Source organism: Zootoca vivipara, chromosome 5 (genome assembly GCF_965207765.1).
Source record: "Zootoca vivipara chromosome 5, rZooViv2.hap1.1, whole genome shotgun sequence".
In the NCBI taxonomy this organism is placed as follows: domain Eukaryota; kingdom Metazoa; phylum Chordata; class Lepidosauria; order Squamata; family Lacertidae; genus Zootoca; species Zootoca vivipara.
This window is the reverse complement of record NC_142588.1, coordinates 95,027,853-95,041,100: the sequence shown is the minus strand read 5'-3', so window position 1 is coordinate 95,041,100 and position 13,248 is coordinate 95,027,853. Positions and strand designations below refer to the sequence as shown.

Genomic DNA, 13,248 nt, shown 5'->3' with positions numbered 1-13,248 from the left:
ATGGCATGGGGTGGGGGGTTCGCCCGGGGGCGGGCGGGCAGGGAAAGCAAGCTCCCTCCCCCAGCCGTTTGCAAGCTTGCATTGCCGTTCCCTCTTTGCTTCATGCTCAGAAACTTCCCCACCCGCAAAGGATTGCCAAACCTTGGAAGACCTTTAATCTCCATTATCTGGACGGCTGGTATTTGAGGCTTTGGCAAAGCGCCCTTCTTGGGTGCGCTGAAATACAGGGCCAGATTTAGGTCTGATGCGTCCCTAAGCTCCTGAAGGTCATGGGGCCCTTGATACGTCCAGCTGTCCTTTGTCAACAACAAATGGTCGCTGTTTTTTGTGTTGAATAGATGCTAGATGGTCATTGATGGACCTCATAGGTATCTCAAGCCATTTGCACATGCAGAATGTAGGCACCCTATATATAGAAAGGAGCAAACCAGGGATATTTGAGGGAGTAGGCTAGCAGGCGGGGCCCATGACTTACATCATAGGAGCCCACACAACACAAAACACTGTTTCTGCATGTAGCTTTTATTTGATTTGTTGTTTATCTTATATTTTGGAAATGTACATCCAGGTTGTTTTTCCTTTAATTTTTTTTGGGGCCCCCAAGAGAGTGGGGCCCTCAGCTAGAGCTTGTTTAGCTTATACATAAATCTGGCACTATGTCTATATGGTATGGTTTTATTTCTCATACAAATATTGCGGCACATGGGAGCTCAGCTTCCTGCATGGCAGAGGGTTGGACTAGATGGCCCCTGGGGGCCCCCTTCCAACTCTGCTATTCTTTGGCAGAGCAGTACTGAACCTGGGACTTTTCCGAAACATAGCCCACCCTGAACTTCTTTTTTCCATCCCATTCTCTTTGCTTTCGATGCTCCCAATTGTTCTCAGCCAGCTGAGGATTTAGCGGCCGGCTCTCTCCCGAATCCCAAAAAGGGGCCACCAAGCAACTCAAGGATGTTCCTGACCACTCCTTTTAAAAAATGCTATTGATTTTTCAACAGGCGTAAGAAAAAGAGGTCAGAAAAGGCCAATCTCTAGGCGGGCTGTCTCTGAATCAAGTGACTCAGTTTCTCAATATTTCTTCTTTTAAGTTCTCAAACCTCTTAACCCGGCTCAAGGTTGTCATCTGAACTAGCCAGATGTTTACTTGAGAATCGATCACAGTCAGTCCATCCTTTGGAAAACAAGTCTTGCCCCCAAATGGCAACTAGACATTCCGTTTTGGCAACTGCAACCTTGCTTTAAGGAGCCACTGGGCCCCCAGCTTTGTATATCTGAGTTTCTATCCCTGGCCACAGCTAGCTGGGTTTCATGGAGGAGAAGACACTCAATGGCTGCTAGGCAGGGTGGCTGTGCTCTGCCGCCACAGCTGGAAACTGCAGGAGGGGAGAGGGGGTCTCCGGTTCAAATCCTGCTTGAGGATTTCCCACTGAGTCATCACTTTGGCCACTGGGAGAACAGGATGCTGGCTCCCCTTATGGCCTTGGGTTATGGCAACTTTCCGCAACCTGGGATGGCCAGGAGCACCTGGAACGCACCAAGTTGGGGTGCGTGATTTGGGATAAAGATGTTTCAGGGGCTCCTCCACAACATCCTGTGGTCCGTTGCTGGAATGTTGGTGCCTGTTTCTAAGCGCTCCTCTGTTTTGAAGAACTGGAGCTTAAAATTAACAGGCATTTCCTGCAGGCACATTTTTTCCTTTTGGTAAATATCCAGACCGGAGTCAAGCCGAGAGCCTTGAGCCGCACATTCCCTTCACCGAGTGAAGCCACAAATCCATGACTCTTGTTTTTGCTTTGGCTGTTCCCAGAAAGCACCCCAGGTCCCTGTATTCCCTGCATTTCATCTCCCGCAAGGTTTATTCTTTTCTGGGCCTGCCAATAACATGTTTTGTTGAGGCAAGCCCTGCGTTGTTTCACCTCTTTTTAGCTACTGTTGATTTTAGTGATCTTTGGAGTGTTTTTACGCCCCTCTTTTTGTCATGATGAGTATTTAAATATTTTGCTTTCCATTTTTGTGAATGGCTGGGAGGTTTTCTCGCATTCAAGCCTGTGTTTCAGGGGGTTGGGCTGGATGACCCTCGGGGTCCCTTCCAGCTGTTCTTCTTCAGTCACACCAGAGGGGACAAGGAGCCACTGGCAACCCTCTCCCCTCCACGGTCTTTTAATCTAGCCAAGCCTAGTCTCCAAATATGCCGACTCTGGGAGGTGGCTGGGAAGCACTGTGGCCGACCCGACTTTCTAGACTGCTTCCAAGAGTGCATCTGGAAATGAAATCAGCGCACATCTGATACCCTAGTTTTCAAGTTGCAAAAGTGGCTTTAAAAATGGACGAAGGAGTAAAGAGCACGTTTTGCTGAATTGGCATTATAAAAGGATGGTTTCCACATCACTGTTAAAACTTAAGACCCAGACGACTGAAAGGCAACATGATAGAAGTAGATAGAGGAAAAATTTCCTCATGCTCTCCTGACACCATAACTGACACCATACCTTGTAGACATCTAACGGAGCTGAATGTTGGGACATATTTTCAAAAAAGGACTTCTTCATGCAGCACGGTTAATCTACGGAACTCCCTCCCGCAGGAGGCAGGGATGGCCACCAACTTGGATGGCTTGAAAAGAGGATGAGACAAATTTGTGGGGAAGGCGAGGGCTACCAGGAAGAATGACTCTGGCCTGCCCTCCAAAAGCTGGAGGTAGTGATGCTTCTGAATCCCAGTTGCCAGGAATGGCAAGGCAGGAGAGTGTTGGTCTGGTGCTCAAATCCTGATGGCTGGTTTCCCACAGGCGTCTGGTTGTGAGAACAGGACGCTGGCCTGGACGGGTCCCTCCTCCCCCTTCCCCAAAAGCAACAAACAGTCCCTGGTGCCTCCTTGCACATCCTTCTGCGCTGCTTCTCCCCAGGGAGGGAGGAGCGTAAGCAGCCAAGGAAGGGGCGTGTGCAGGGAAGAGGAGGACAAAAGGCCTGGAAGGGCATGAGAGAAGGCAAAGGGCAGGAGGAGAAAGAAAAAGCTGCAGCTCTCTCTCCTTCCTGCCTCTTGCCTGCCTGTCACCCCACAGGCCTTTTTCTCCTTAAAGATGTGCGAGGGGGCTTCTCGGAGATCCGCACTTTGCAAAGTTCATGCCAGCTCTTGATAGCAGCTGCCAAGGGGGTGGGGGGGGTGGGCTCTGCACTGCCGCTGTGAAGCAGGAATAGGGAAGGCATCCGATTAGGCAAAATAACAGCCCTTGCCCTTGCATCACAGGAGAGATCTGTAGCCGGGGCTATAAATTCTCTGCCCAGACACGCCTCTGTGCCGTTCTTCATCAAGCATCAGTTTGCAGATTTCCTGCAGGCTCTGTCTCCCAGTGCACAGATTCTCCTGTTGTTTGTGCATCCTTTGCCTGTTGATCTTGTTGCCGCAAAAGGCTGTAGCTCAGAGGGGGACCATCTACATTGCAGGCAGAACGTCCCAGATTCAGATCCCAGGAGCCTCTTCAGGCAGAGAAACCCGGGAAGAACGGTTGCTGGTCAGAATAGAAAATAATGAACTGGACAGACATAAGAGGAGACGGTTGGATCAGGCCAGTGGTTCACCTAGTCTGGCATCCTGTTCTCACAGTGGCCAGCCTTATGGGAAACCCACAAACAGGGTTCGGGCACAACAGCAATTCTCTCCCCTCCTGCAGTTTCCAGCAAAGAGTACTCAGAAACATCACGGCCTCCGGGGTTCGAAATTAGCAGGGCGCCAGGTGCATTTTGCGCCTAAAGGTTCTCCATTTGTGAGCACCTCCAAAAGTCTGGGTGCACCTGGCTGGCACTTGAGGATTAATGAAATCTATGTGATTTGAAGCCTCAAAGTATATGTCAAGGATAGGTAATATGTTAAGGAGTTTAACAATGAAGAGTAGAGTGTTTTGAAAACTGAAGTGTGGTACAGCGGTACCTCGGTTCTCGAACGCAATCCGTTCCGGAAGACTGTTCGAGTTCCGAAACGTTCGAAATCCGAGGTGCAAAGGGCTGCCTGCAAATTCAGTGGAGAAAATTGAGAAACACGCAGCGGAAGCCGTTCAACTTCCGAGGTGCGTTTGAAAGGGGAAGCATTTACTGGATTTTTTGGTGTTCGGGTTCCAAAACGTTCGTCAATGAAGACGTTCGAGAACCGAGGTACCACTGTGCCAATATTTTTATTGTCAAAACCAAATTAAACATGTATTAACGATTTCTGCTAAAAGTGTGTCACTCATGTGAATTGGAGATTAAATCACGCTCATCAAAATAATAAATAAAAGGTTTGCTGACAAACCCCCCAAGTGATGGCGACTAGACATTCTGTTTTGCCACTCACAACTTCAGGTCTCAGGAGCCATTTGGCTCCTAGCTTTACTATCCCAGTTTCTTTCTTTCCCCCCCTTTTCCCTTTTAAAATGCTTTATTGAACTTTAAAAAGAAAACGATCCCAGTTTCTAACACTGTCTGCCTCCGACTGTGGAGGTAGAGCATAGTCGTCAGTATCCCTCTCCGCCTCCATGAATTTGTCTTTTGAAGCCATCCAGTTGCTGGTCATCACCGTCTCCTGTGGGAGGGAGTTCCACAGTTTAACTGCATGAATCTTCCAACGCCCGGTTTCATTAGACGTCAGCCTGTTCTAGTGTTAGGAGACAAGGTTGAAAAAGTTTTCGTTCTCCACTTTCTCCAGACCATTTGGAGACTCTCGCAGATCCTGTTCTGGTGCTTTAATTTTTAAGGGACAATTACAGACATCCTAGGACGTAAGCCCCAAAGCCAATGTCTGGAAGCTGCCCGTCTGGTCACCAGATCCAGGATTGCAAAAATGTGGGCAACTTCCTTTTGGTGCGCCATCGCTGGTGTGGCGTTTCATTCAAGCTGTTCCTTCTCTTGGCCTCCTGTGTGTTTGTTTTCATTTTATTTTCAAAATACGGGGGGGGGGGGAACCCAGTGGAACGCTTCTCTTTGAAGCTGCGTGAGGCATCGGATCCCCTGGGGTGCCTTTTCTTCTTTTTTTGATAACAATTTATTAATTTTCAAAAAAGATAACATCAAAAGTAAGCATAAAAACAACAATATGTAATGAAAAAGGGGGAAAACCCCATCATAATCAAAAAAATTAAACCATAATTTTTGCTTGACTTCCCTCCCCTCCCCCTCTTGGTTTCATACTTGTTCACGCACGTCCTTATAACCTTATAATCTTAATAATCCAATTTTTAAACCTTGTTCATCTTAATACAAGTGAGTTTTAACCTGGTTTGCCTTTTCAAAACTGCCCATGGACAGAAGGCAGTCTACAAAATCTGAGGGGGACATTTAAAATCACAGAATTGCAGAGTTGGAAGGGGTCCCCAAGGGTCATCTAGTCCAACCCCCTGCAGTGCTGGAATCACAGCTAAATAACCCCTGACAATTGGCCACCCAACCTCTGCTTTAAACCCTCCAAGCAAGGGGAGGCCACCACTGTCTGAGGGCCTTTCTACTACTGCTGGACAGCTCTTACCCTCAGAAAGTCCTTCCTGGTGTTTAGCCAGAATCTCCTTTCTTATAACTTACAGATTCATAGAATCGTAGATTTTGAAGGGACCCCAGAGGTCATCTAGTCCAACCTCCTGCAATCCCAATCAACCAACTTGAAGCTATGGGTTCGAGTCCTACCCTCCGGAGCAGGAGAAAACAAGCTTGCTCCCTCTTCCATGGGACAGCCCTTGAGATATTTGAAGATGGCTATCGTATCTCCTCTCAGCCTCCTCTTTTCCAGGCTAAACATCCCTAGCTCCCTCAACCGTTCCTCATCTGGCCTCCCCTGCACACCTTCCAGCTTGCCGATACCCTTCTTAAACTGCGACACTTTTTGGTGGTGGTTCCGTTTTCAAGAGATGAGCCTTGGTCTAAATATGTGCCAAGGGCAAATCGGTGCTCCTTTTGCTTAGATTTCAGTCACTCAAGAATCAACTTTTGCCCCTGGTTCCTCGAAATGGCTCTGCATGTTCCGCTTTGCGACTTCCTTGCGGTGTTTGTGGGAAGTGGAGATTTGTGCATTGCAAGGGGACACTGCCTGTTCCCTCTTTCTGCAGTTCCTACTTCCTTGTGTCTTGGTTTTTTGTGTTTTTTTGAATAAATTTTTATTAGGTTTTACAATTTAATATTCAACACATTTGACGCATAAAAAACAAACAAAAAACAGCGAAATTCCCCCCACCCCGTGACTTCCCTCAACTTCCCCTTCTGGTTCTTTAAATATATGCTACTTTTGCTTAATTTTATCTTACTTTCTATGATTTTTATTTTTTTGCTAAACGCTCTTATATTGTTATCATTTTTATACCAAATTTTCTTTCAAATTACACCTTACACTTAATTAATTTCCATATTGTTGTTTCTTAACCGTGAGCTTATTTTCTTAATTGTAAACATTTACTCAAACCCTACTTGTGAATCCAATTCTTTACACTGTTTCTGTAGCTACAGCATAAATGCTTCCCAGTCTTTTTAAAAGTCTCTATTGCCATTGTCTCCGTAAGTTTCGCCATTTCTGCGTATTCCATAAGTTTAACTTGCCGTTCTTCCTTCGCTGGTATCTTATCGTCCTTCCATTTTTAGGGCTAGTAATACCCTAGCCACTTTTATGGCAGACGTAATTGAATTCTTCCGCTCTTTTGGCAATTCCTGTCCTATAACACCTAGCAAGAAAGCTTCTGGCTTTTTAAGAAAAGTTATCTTAAACATCTTCTTCAGTTTATTATAAATCATTTCCCAATAGTTTTTGATTACTTTGCAGCTCCACCACCTATGATAAAACCTTCTAACTCTTTACATTTCCAGCACTTACTAGAGTTTGTTGTGTACAGTTTTGTAAGTCTAACAGGAGTCATAGACCATTGTCTTCCTTGTGCCTTTGGAAGACGTTCTGGGCTCTGGGACGATAACCGAGGCTTCGGTCAGAAGGGTTGGCCTCCTCCCTCACTTTCTCCGTTCTCTCTTTTCTTTCAGTGTGCCGAGATTTTGCCGTCCTCGAGGATCACACTCTGGCCCACAGCCTGCAAGAACAGGAAAGTACGTCTTGCCTGGCGGGTGAAGCTGGGTTCCGCAATGTGCATTTAACTGTTACCGTTCTGAATGTCCTCGTGTTTTGGTCTTCCTTGGTGGGCCACGCAGACTGCTTTTCTGGGGTGCGGTTGGGGGCACAAGGTGTGGAAACCACAAGGATTTCCTCCACCCTTCGGAAGGGGCTAGCAAGAGAGTGGGGTCCCCCTTGGGCCGCAGCCAAGAGGGTGTTTTGGTCCCGCAGCCGAATTAAATATGCCCGATCCTGTGCCCTCTTGCAGTTGAGCATCATTTGGCAACCAATGTGCAGCGCAACCGCCTGGTGCAGTATGACTTGCAGATGGCCAAGCAGCTGCAGGAAGAGGAGGACCGCAAGGCCCGAGCCCGGATCCAGGAGCGGCACAAAGACCTGTGAGTGTGCGGGATGGGGGGGGGCGTCTTGCCTCTGGGCTGCCCCCTCCCTGGTTTAGCTGGGCAGAACCAAGCGGGGCCCGTTGCTCTGCCTCCACTCGCTCCCCACTGCCCCGAAAACTCTGCCGCAGTTCGGCTTTCCCAACCTGGTGCCCTCCAGACTGCAATTCCCATCTGTGCCTATTTAGTTCAGAGAAAAGGGGTGACATGATAGAAGTTTATAAAAGCATTTATGTCACAGATAAAGAGGATAGTTAACACTAGAACTTGTGGACATAGAATTGTGGAGTTTGCAGAGATGCCAACGGTCATCTAGATCAAGGCCCCCCAAACTTGGGTCTCCAGCTGTTTTGGACTACAACTCCCATCATCCACTGCTTCTATGTAGGGATGATGGGAGTTGTAGTCCAAAAACAGTTGGAGAGCCAAATTTGGGGGATCCTGATCCAGTCCAACCCCCTGCAACATAGAAATCTCATCTGAATGAGAAGATTCCACCTAAACATTAGGAAGAACTTCCTGACAGTAAGAGCTGTTCGGCAGTGGAATTTGCTGCCAAGGAGTGTGGTGGAGTCTCCTTCTTTGGAGGTCTTTAAGCAGAGGCTTGACAGGCATATGTCAAGAATGCTTTGATGGTGTTTCCTGCTTGGCAGGGGGTTGGACTGGATGGCCCTTGTGGTCTCTTCCAACTCTATGATTCTATGAATCTCTTCTTGTGAAAGTTAACGTTTGACAATTCAGGGCAGGGAAGAGAAAGTCCTTCACGCAGCACGTAGTTAAACTGTGGAACTCCCTTCTACAGGAATCAGGGATGGCCACCAACTTGGATGGCTTTAAAAGAGGATTAGATGAATTCCTGGAGGAGGAGAGGGTTATCGATGGCTACTAGCCAGTGATGCTTCTGAAAGAGGTTCACATAAAGTGAAATGATCTCTCTAACTCGGCCTTCCCCAACCTGGTGCTCTTCAGGCATTGCATGGGGCAGGGGTGCTGATGGGCACAACAGAAGAAGCGCTTCCTGGATCTGGCCAACAGCCCCTCCAGTCCAGCCTCTGTTCTCACAGCAGCCAACCAGATGTTTGTGGTGGACCAGCAAACAGGATTCGAACACAAGAGCAATACTCCTGCCTCCTGGGGATTCCAGCAACTCGAATTCAGAAGCATCGCTGCCTCCAACTCCACTCCATAGTTTAACTATAAGCCAAAACAGTGTTTCGCGACGTTTTTCCGACCGTGGCCCCCTTCCAACCTTGTTTCCTTCCTATTTTGTCCATAGATAGAACAGGTTTTATTTACAGTCAAACCTCGGTTGTCGAACGTAATCCGTTCTAGAAGCCTGTTCGACTTCCGAAATGTTAGACAACCGAGGCACGGCTTCCGATGGGTTGCAACCGAGGTTTGACTGTATCATTTTGGTATAAATTGTATTATTTCACTTGTGCCCCCCTTAGAATATCCTGGGGGCCCAGGAGGCCATATGACCCCTGGCTGAGAAACACTGCGCTAAGGGTTCAAAAGTTGCACTGGAAGAAAAAGTTGCATGAGTTGTTTTTTTCCGTTTATGTTTTGAGAGTGTTCCCCGTCTTGGTCGCTCATCTCTCATTGTGAAGCTGGGGTCCTGGGTTGCATTTTCTCCCTGCCTCCCCCCCCCTCTATTCTCTCTTCCCACGGATGCCCGCCCCTAACCCCTCTCCCCCTCTGCCACCCCCTCCCCTTTGTCTCTTCCCAGGGAAAGGCAGGACTGCGAGATAGCTCAGGAAATTCAAGTCAAGCTAGTCATTGAAGCAGAACAGCGGCGTCGGCAGGAAGAAGACGATGAGGTCAGCCCTTTGGTGTGGTGGGCAGGGAGGAAAGCGATTGATCTCGGGCCAAATCTCACGTCTTTAAAGGAAGGGGGGGAGAACCATCACCAGAACACAGAACTTGATTTTTGACTTGTAGCCATGCATGCCGAAAGCAAGGCTGCCAGAAACATGCCCCCAGTAACAAATATTTCTAGGTGCAGGGAGAGTTAGGGGTGCATTAAGCTGCGTTGGCAACAGCAGGAACCAGCAAATCGAAAGCAAATTTCATTTTATTGCAGAGTTGGAGGGGATCTAAAGGGTCATTGAGTCCAACCCTCCCTCTCAAGGTTTCAGATGCTCCTGGGAAGTCCGATCAACAACTCCTTGTTTCTTGTTACATTGCGTTAGCGATTCTTTATATGCTGCCTTTCAGCTAAAAAATCCCCCAAGAATAAACAGATGCAATAATGCAAACAATAGAAATTCAAAGCACTTCAATGGTAACACGTGTGTAGGAACTAGCTTATTTTTAGTTGCTATTTTGTCAGAATTGTTTTATCACATAAAGGTAAAGGGACCCCTGACCGACTCTGGGGTTGTGGCGCTCATCTCGCTCTATAGGCCGAGGGAGCCAGCGTTTGTCCGCAGACAACTTCCAGGTCGTGTGGCCAGCATGACTAAGCCACTTCTGGGGAACCAGATTGGCGCACCAGAAATGCCGTTTGCCTTCCCGCCAGAGCGGTACCTATTTATCTACTTGCACTTGATGCGCTTTCGAACTGCTAGGTTGGCAGGAGCTGGGACCGAGCAACGGGAGCTCACCCCGTCACATGGATTTGAACCGCCGACCTTCTGATCGGCAAGCCCTAGGCTCTGTGGTTTAGACCACAGCGCCACCCGCGTCCCTGTTTTATCACTTATAAAGGCCTTATTGATTTGTTAATCATTTGATAAGTCCCATGCTGCAGTTGTGGTGTCTAACTTATTGTTTTAGTTGTAGGTTTGTTAATAGAGCTTTATAGATTGCAGTTATTTTGCTGCCGATTTGTTAAAAATATATATAGTATTATTTACACTTCACTCGCCACGTTCTGCTGTGTTACTGTTATCCGATGTGTGTAATCTGCTTTGGGGTTTGTTTGATTGAAAAGCGGCGTTAGAAATAGAATCCACCCGTCCCTTAAAAGCCAAACACACCCGTGCTCCGTTCCAAAAAGACAAAATAATAATAATGATGATGATTTATATCCCGCCCATCTGGGCAGCTCCCACAGAATATTAAAAACACGATAAAAGATCAAACATTAAAAACTTCCCCAAACAGGGCTGCCTTCAGATGTCAGATAGTTGCTTATTTCCTTGACATCTGATGGGAGGGCATTCCACAGGGCGGGCGCCACCACTGAGAAGGCCCTCTGCCTGGTTCCCTGTAACTTGGCTTCTCACAGGGAGGGAACCGCCAGAAGGCCCTTGGAGTTGGACCTCAGTGTCCGGGCAGAACGATGGGGGTGGAGACGCTTCTTCAGGTCTTCTGGACTGAGGCCGTTTAAGGTTTTAAAGGTCAGCACCAACACTTTGAATTGGGCTTGAAAACGTCCTGTGAGCCAATGTAGGTCTTTCAGGACCAGTGTTCTATGGTCCCGGCGGCCACTCCCAGCCACCAAAGAACTGGCAAGAACGTTATCTGCGAAAATGCCAGGGTTTGACATCTCTCCTTTCTTTAGGACATTGCTCGGATCCTGCAGCAGAAGGAACTCCAGGAGGAGAAGCGCCGAAAGAAGCCCCACCCAGAGCCCTTGCAGAAGAGCACCTACGATGAGGGATACTACCCGGAAAGCAGAGGTAAGCGGGGCGTCCCGGGGGGGCTCTAGAACCAGGTGGTTTTGGGGTCCTCTGCGCAGACCCAGAAGGCTCTGCATTGCATCTTCGCCTTCTGGCCTTCCAGCCCGGGAGGTTTCGTGTCTGCTTGCGGGTCGCAGCAGATGCCAGAGTTGCTTCTGCCAGGTCTGAACGACTCTCTGAACTCTGCCGAGTTTCCGAAACCTCCGTTGTGCCTGTGGACCTGCTGTTGCTGCTGCCGGGGCTTCACTTTTGGTTTAGCACAGAGATGCTCCCTCCCTTTTCTCCCCTCCTCTTTCTGAGCTGAGCTTTGCTTTGAGAAGCACAGGGGGTCATCTTGGGGGCTGAGGGATATGCTGCAGGTGGGATGTGGGGCCCTCGCGCAGCCCCCAACCCCGCCGCTGTGGGGGTTCAAACCATAAGGGGGAGCCCCTCATAGCGTGGAGTTGGAAGGGACCCCCAAGGGTCCTCTAGCCTAACCCCACCCCACAACGCAGACCTTGGCACTGATGCTGCCCTGGCGAGGGGTGTTCTCCCACTTTTTTCTGGGAAAGCGCTGGAGGTTTCTGGCGTGACAAAAAATGAATCCTTGTTGGAGGAGGACGGATGCAATGAGAGCCGGACGGATCCTGAATCGGGGACGCTTGCGGGACTGCCTTTCTGATCACTGTCAAATGTGTAATCTCTGGAAAGATTATTGCTTCAGACAAGAAATTGCAGAGGCTTCTCTCTTCCGAAATGCTTTGCGATCAAATGCGCCGTGACCTGGAGGATTTCCATGGGCACCAAATTGCCGATTTGCTTTCTGGTTGCTGGTGGCGGTGCCTCTGCCTTGCCCTCGTTTGCACATCTGCACAAACCTCTTTTTCTTCAGCTTGCATGTGTCGGGAAAGCAGAAGGTTCTTGTCTCTTTCTGCTTGTTGATGCTCAAAAAACTAAGAGGAGCCTGCTGGATCAGGCCAGAGGGAGCCCCTCTTGTCCAGCATCCTGTTCTCACTGTGGCTAGTCAGATACAACAATGCAATGGGAGCACAAGAGTGATCTCTCCTCCTCCGTGAATTTCTCTCATCCTCTTTTATGGCCATCACTGCCTCCTGCAGGAGGGAATCCTAGAATTGCAGAGTTGGGCGTAGGGCCGGGCGATATCTGGTTTTCAACATCGCAACAGATCACCAGCTAAACATCGCAATGTATTGATACGTCACAACGACTGGAATAAGGATGGAGCTGTGCAGACGCATCGTCTGGCTTCACGGTTTTTCCTGCATCGTGAATTTTGCCGACGCCTGCTCTTGTGATTTGCAGCCCCCTTCACAAGACGGGGGAGAGATGAGCTGGCCGAGGTAATGGGCTGCAGGAATCGAGAGGAGCCTTGGCAGGCCTGACGGTTTTTCTCACATTGCGATTTTTGCATTGCACAAAATCAGGAAACTGATATCACAATACACTGGTACCTTGGTTCTCAAACTTAACCCATTCCGGAAGTCTGTTCCAAAACCAAAGCGTTCCAAAACCAAGGCACGCTTTCCCATAGAAAGTAATGCAAATTGGATTAATCCGTTCCAAACTTTTAGAACAACTCTTAAAACAGCAATTTAATATGAATTTTACTATCTAACGAGACCATTGATCCATAAAACGAAAGTGATAAACATTGTTGCAGCCACACAATCAATCCATCAGTAGCTGAACTGGGTTCCACACAGTTACAAAAACAAAACGAAAGAGCTGCAAAAATAAAATGCAAAATAAATAGCAAACACAAACAGTGTAACGCTCAAAATGGTAGTGTGGCACTCAGAACGGAACACTTCCTTCTGGGTTTGCAGTGTTTGGGTTCCAAGTTGTTTGAGTACCAAGGCGTTTGAGAACCAAGGTACCCTTGTATGGGCTTCAAACCAGTTTTGGATGATATATCAATATATTGCCCAGCCCTGTTGGGTGGGATCCCATAGTTTGTGGTGGGTTTTCCCACCCAAGTGGAGGAAGAAGGGCAAACACCCCCCCTCCTATTTTCTCTAGATCTGTGCTTATTCTTAACAAGGCAGTTTTACCCCTCCAAATATTCCTCTGGCAGAAGCATCTTTTGCATGCAAACTAATAATGCTTCCTAGAGTGGACTCAAAATATCACATTGGCCTGCTAACCCAATATGTCCACCTTTGGCTTGCGTC

At 48.2% G+C, this 13,248-nt stretch overlaps 1 protein-coding gene across 2 annotated transcripts in view; it reads left to right on the top strand.

Moving 5' to 3' along the window:
* CCDC50 (coiled-coil domain containing 50) overlaps positions 1-13,248 on the top strand; it is a 44,948-nt gene that overhangs the window by 8,805 nt on the left and 22,895 nt on the right. For both annotated transcript variants that reach the window (XM_035133033.3, XM_035133032.3), the window contains exons 2-5: positions 6,987-7,049; positions 7,322-7,451; positions 9,181-9,271; positions 10,960-11,077. In XM_035133033.3, the coding sequence (XP_034988924.2) occupies positions 6,987-7,049; positions 7,322-7,451; positions 9,181-9,271; positions 10,960-11,077 (402 nt within the window). The remainder of the gene's footprint in view (positions 1-6,986; positions 7,050-7,321; positions 7,452-9,180; positions 9,272-10,959; positions 11,078-13,248) is intronic.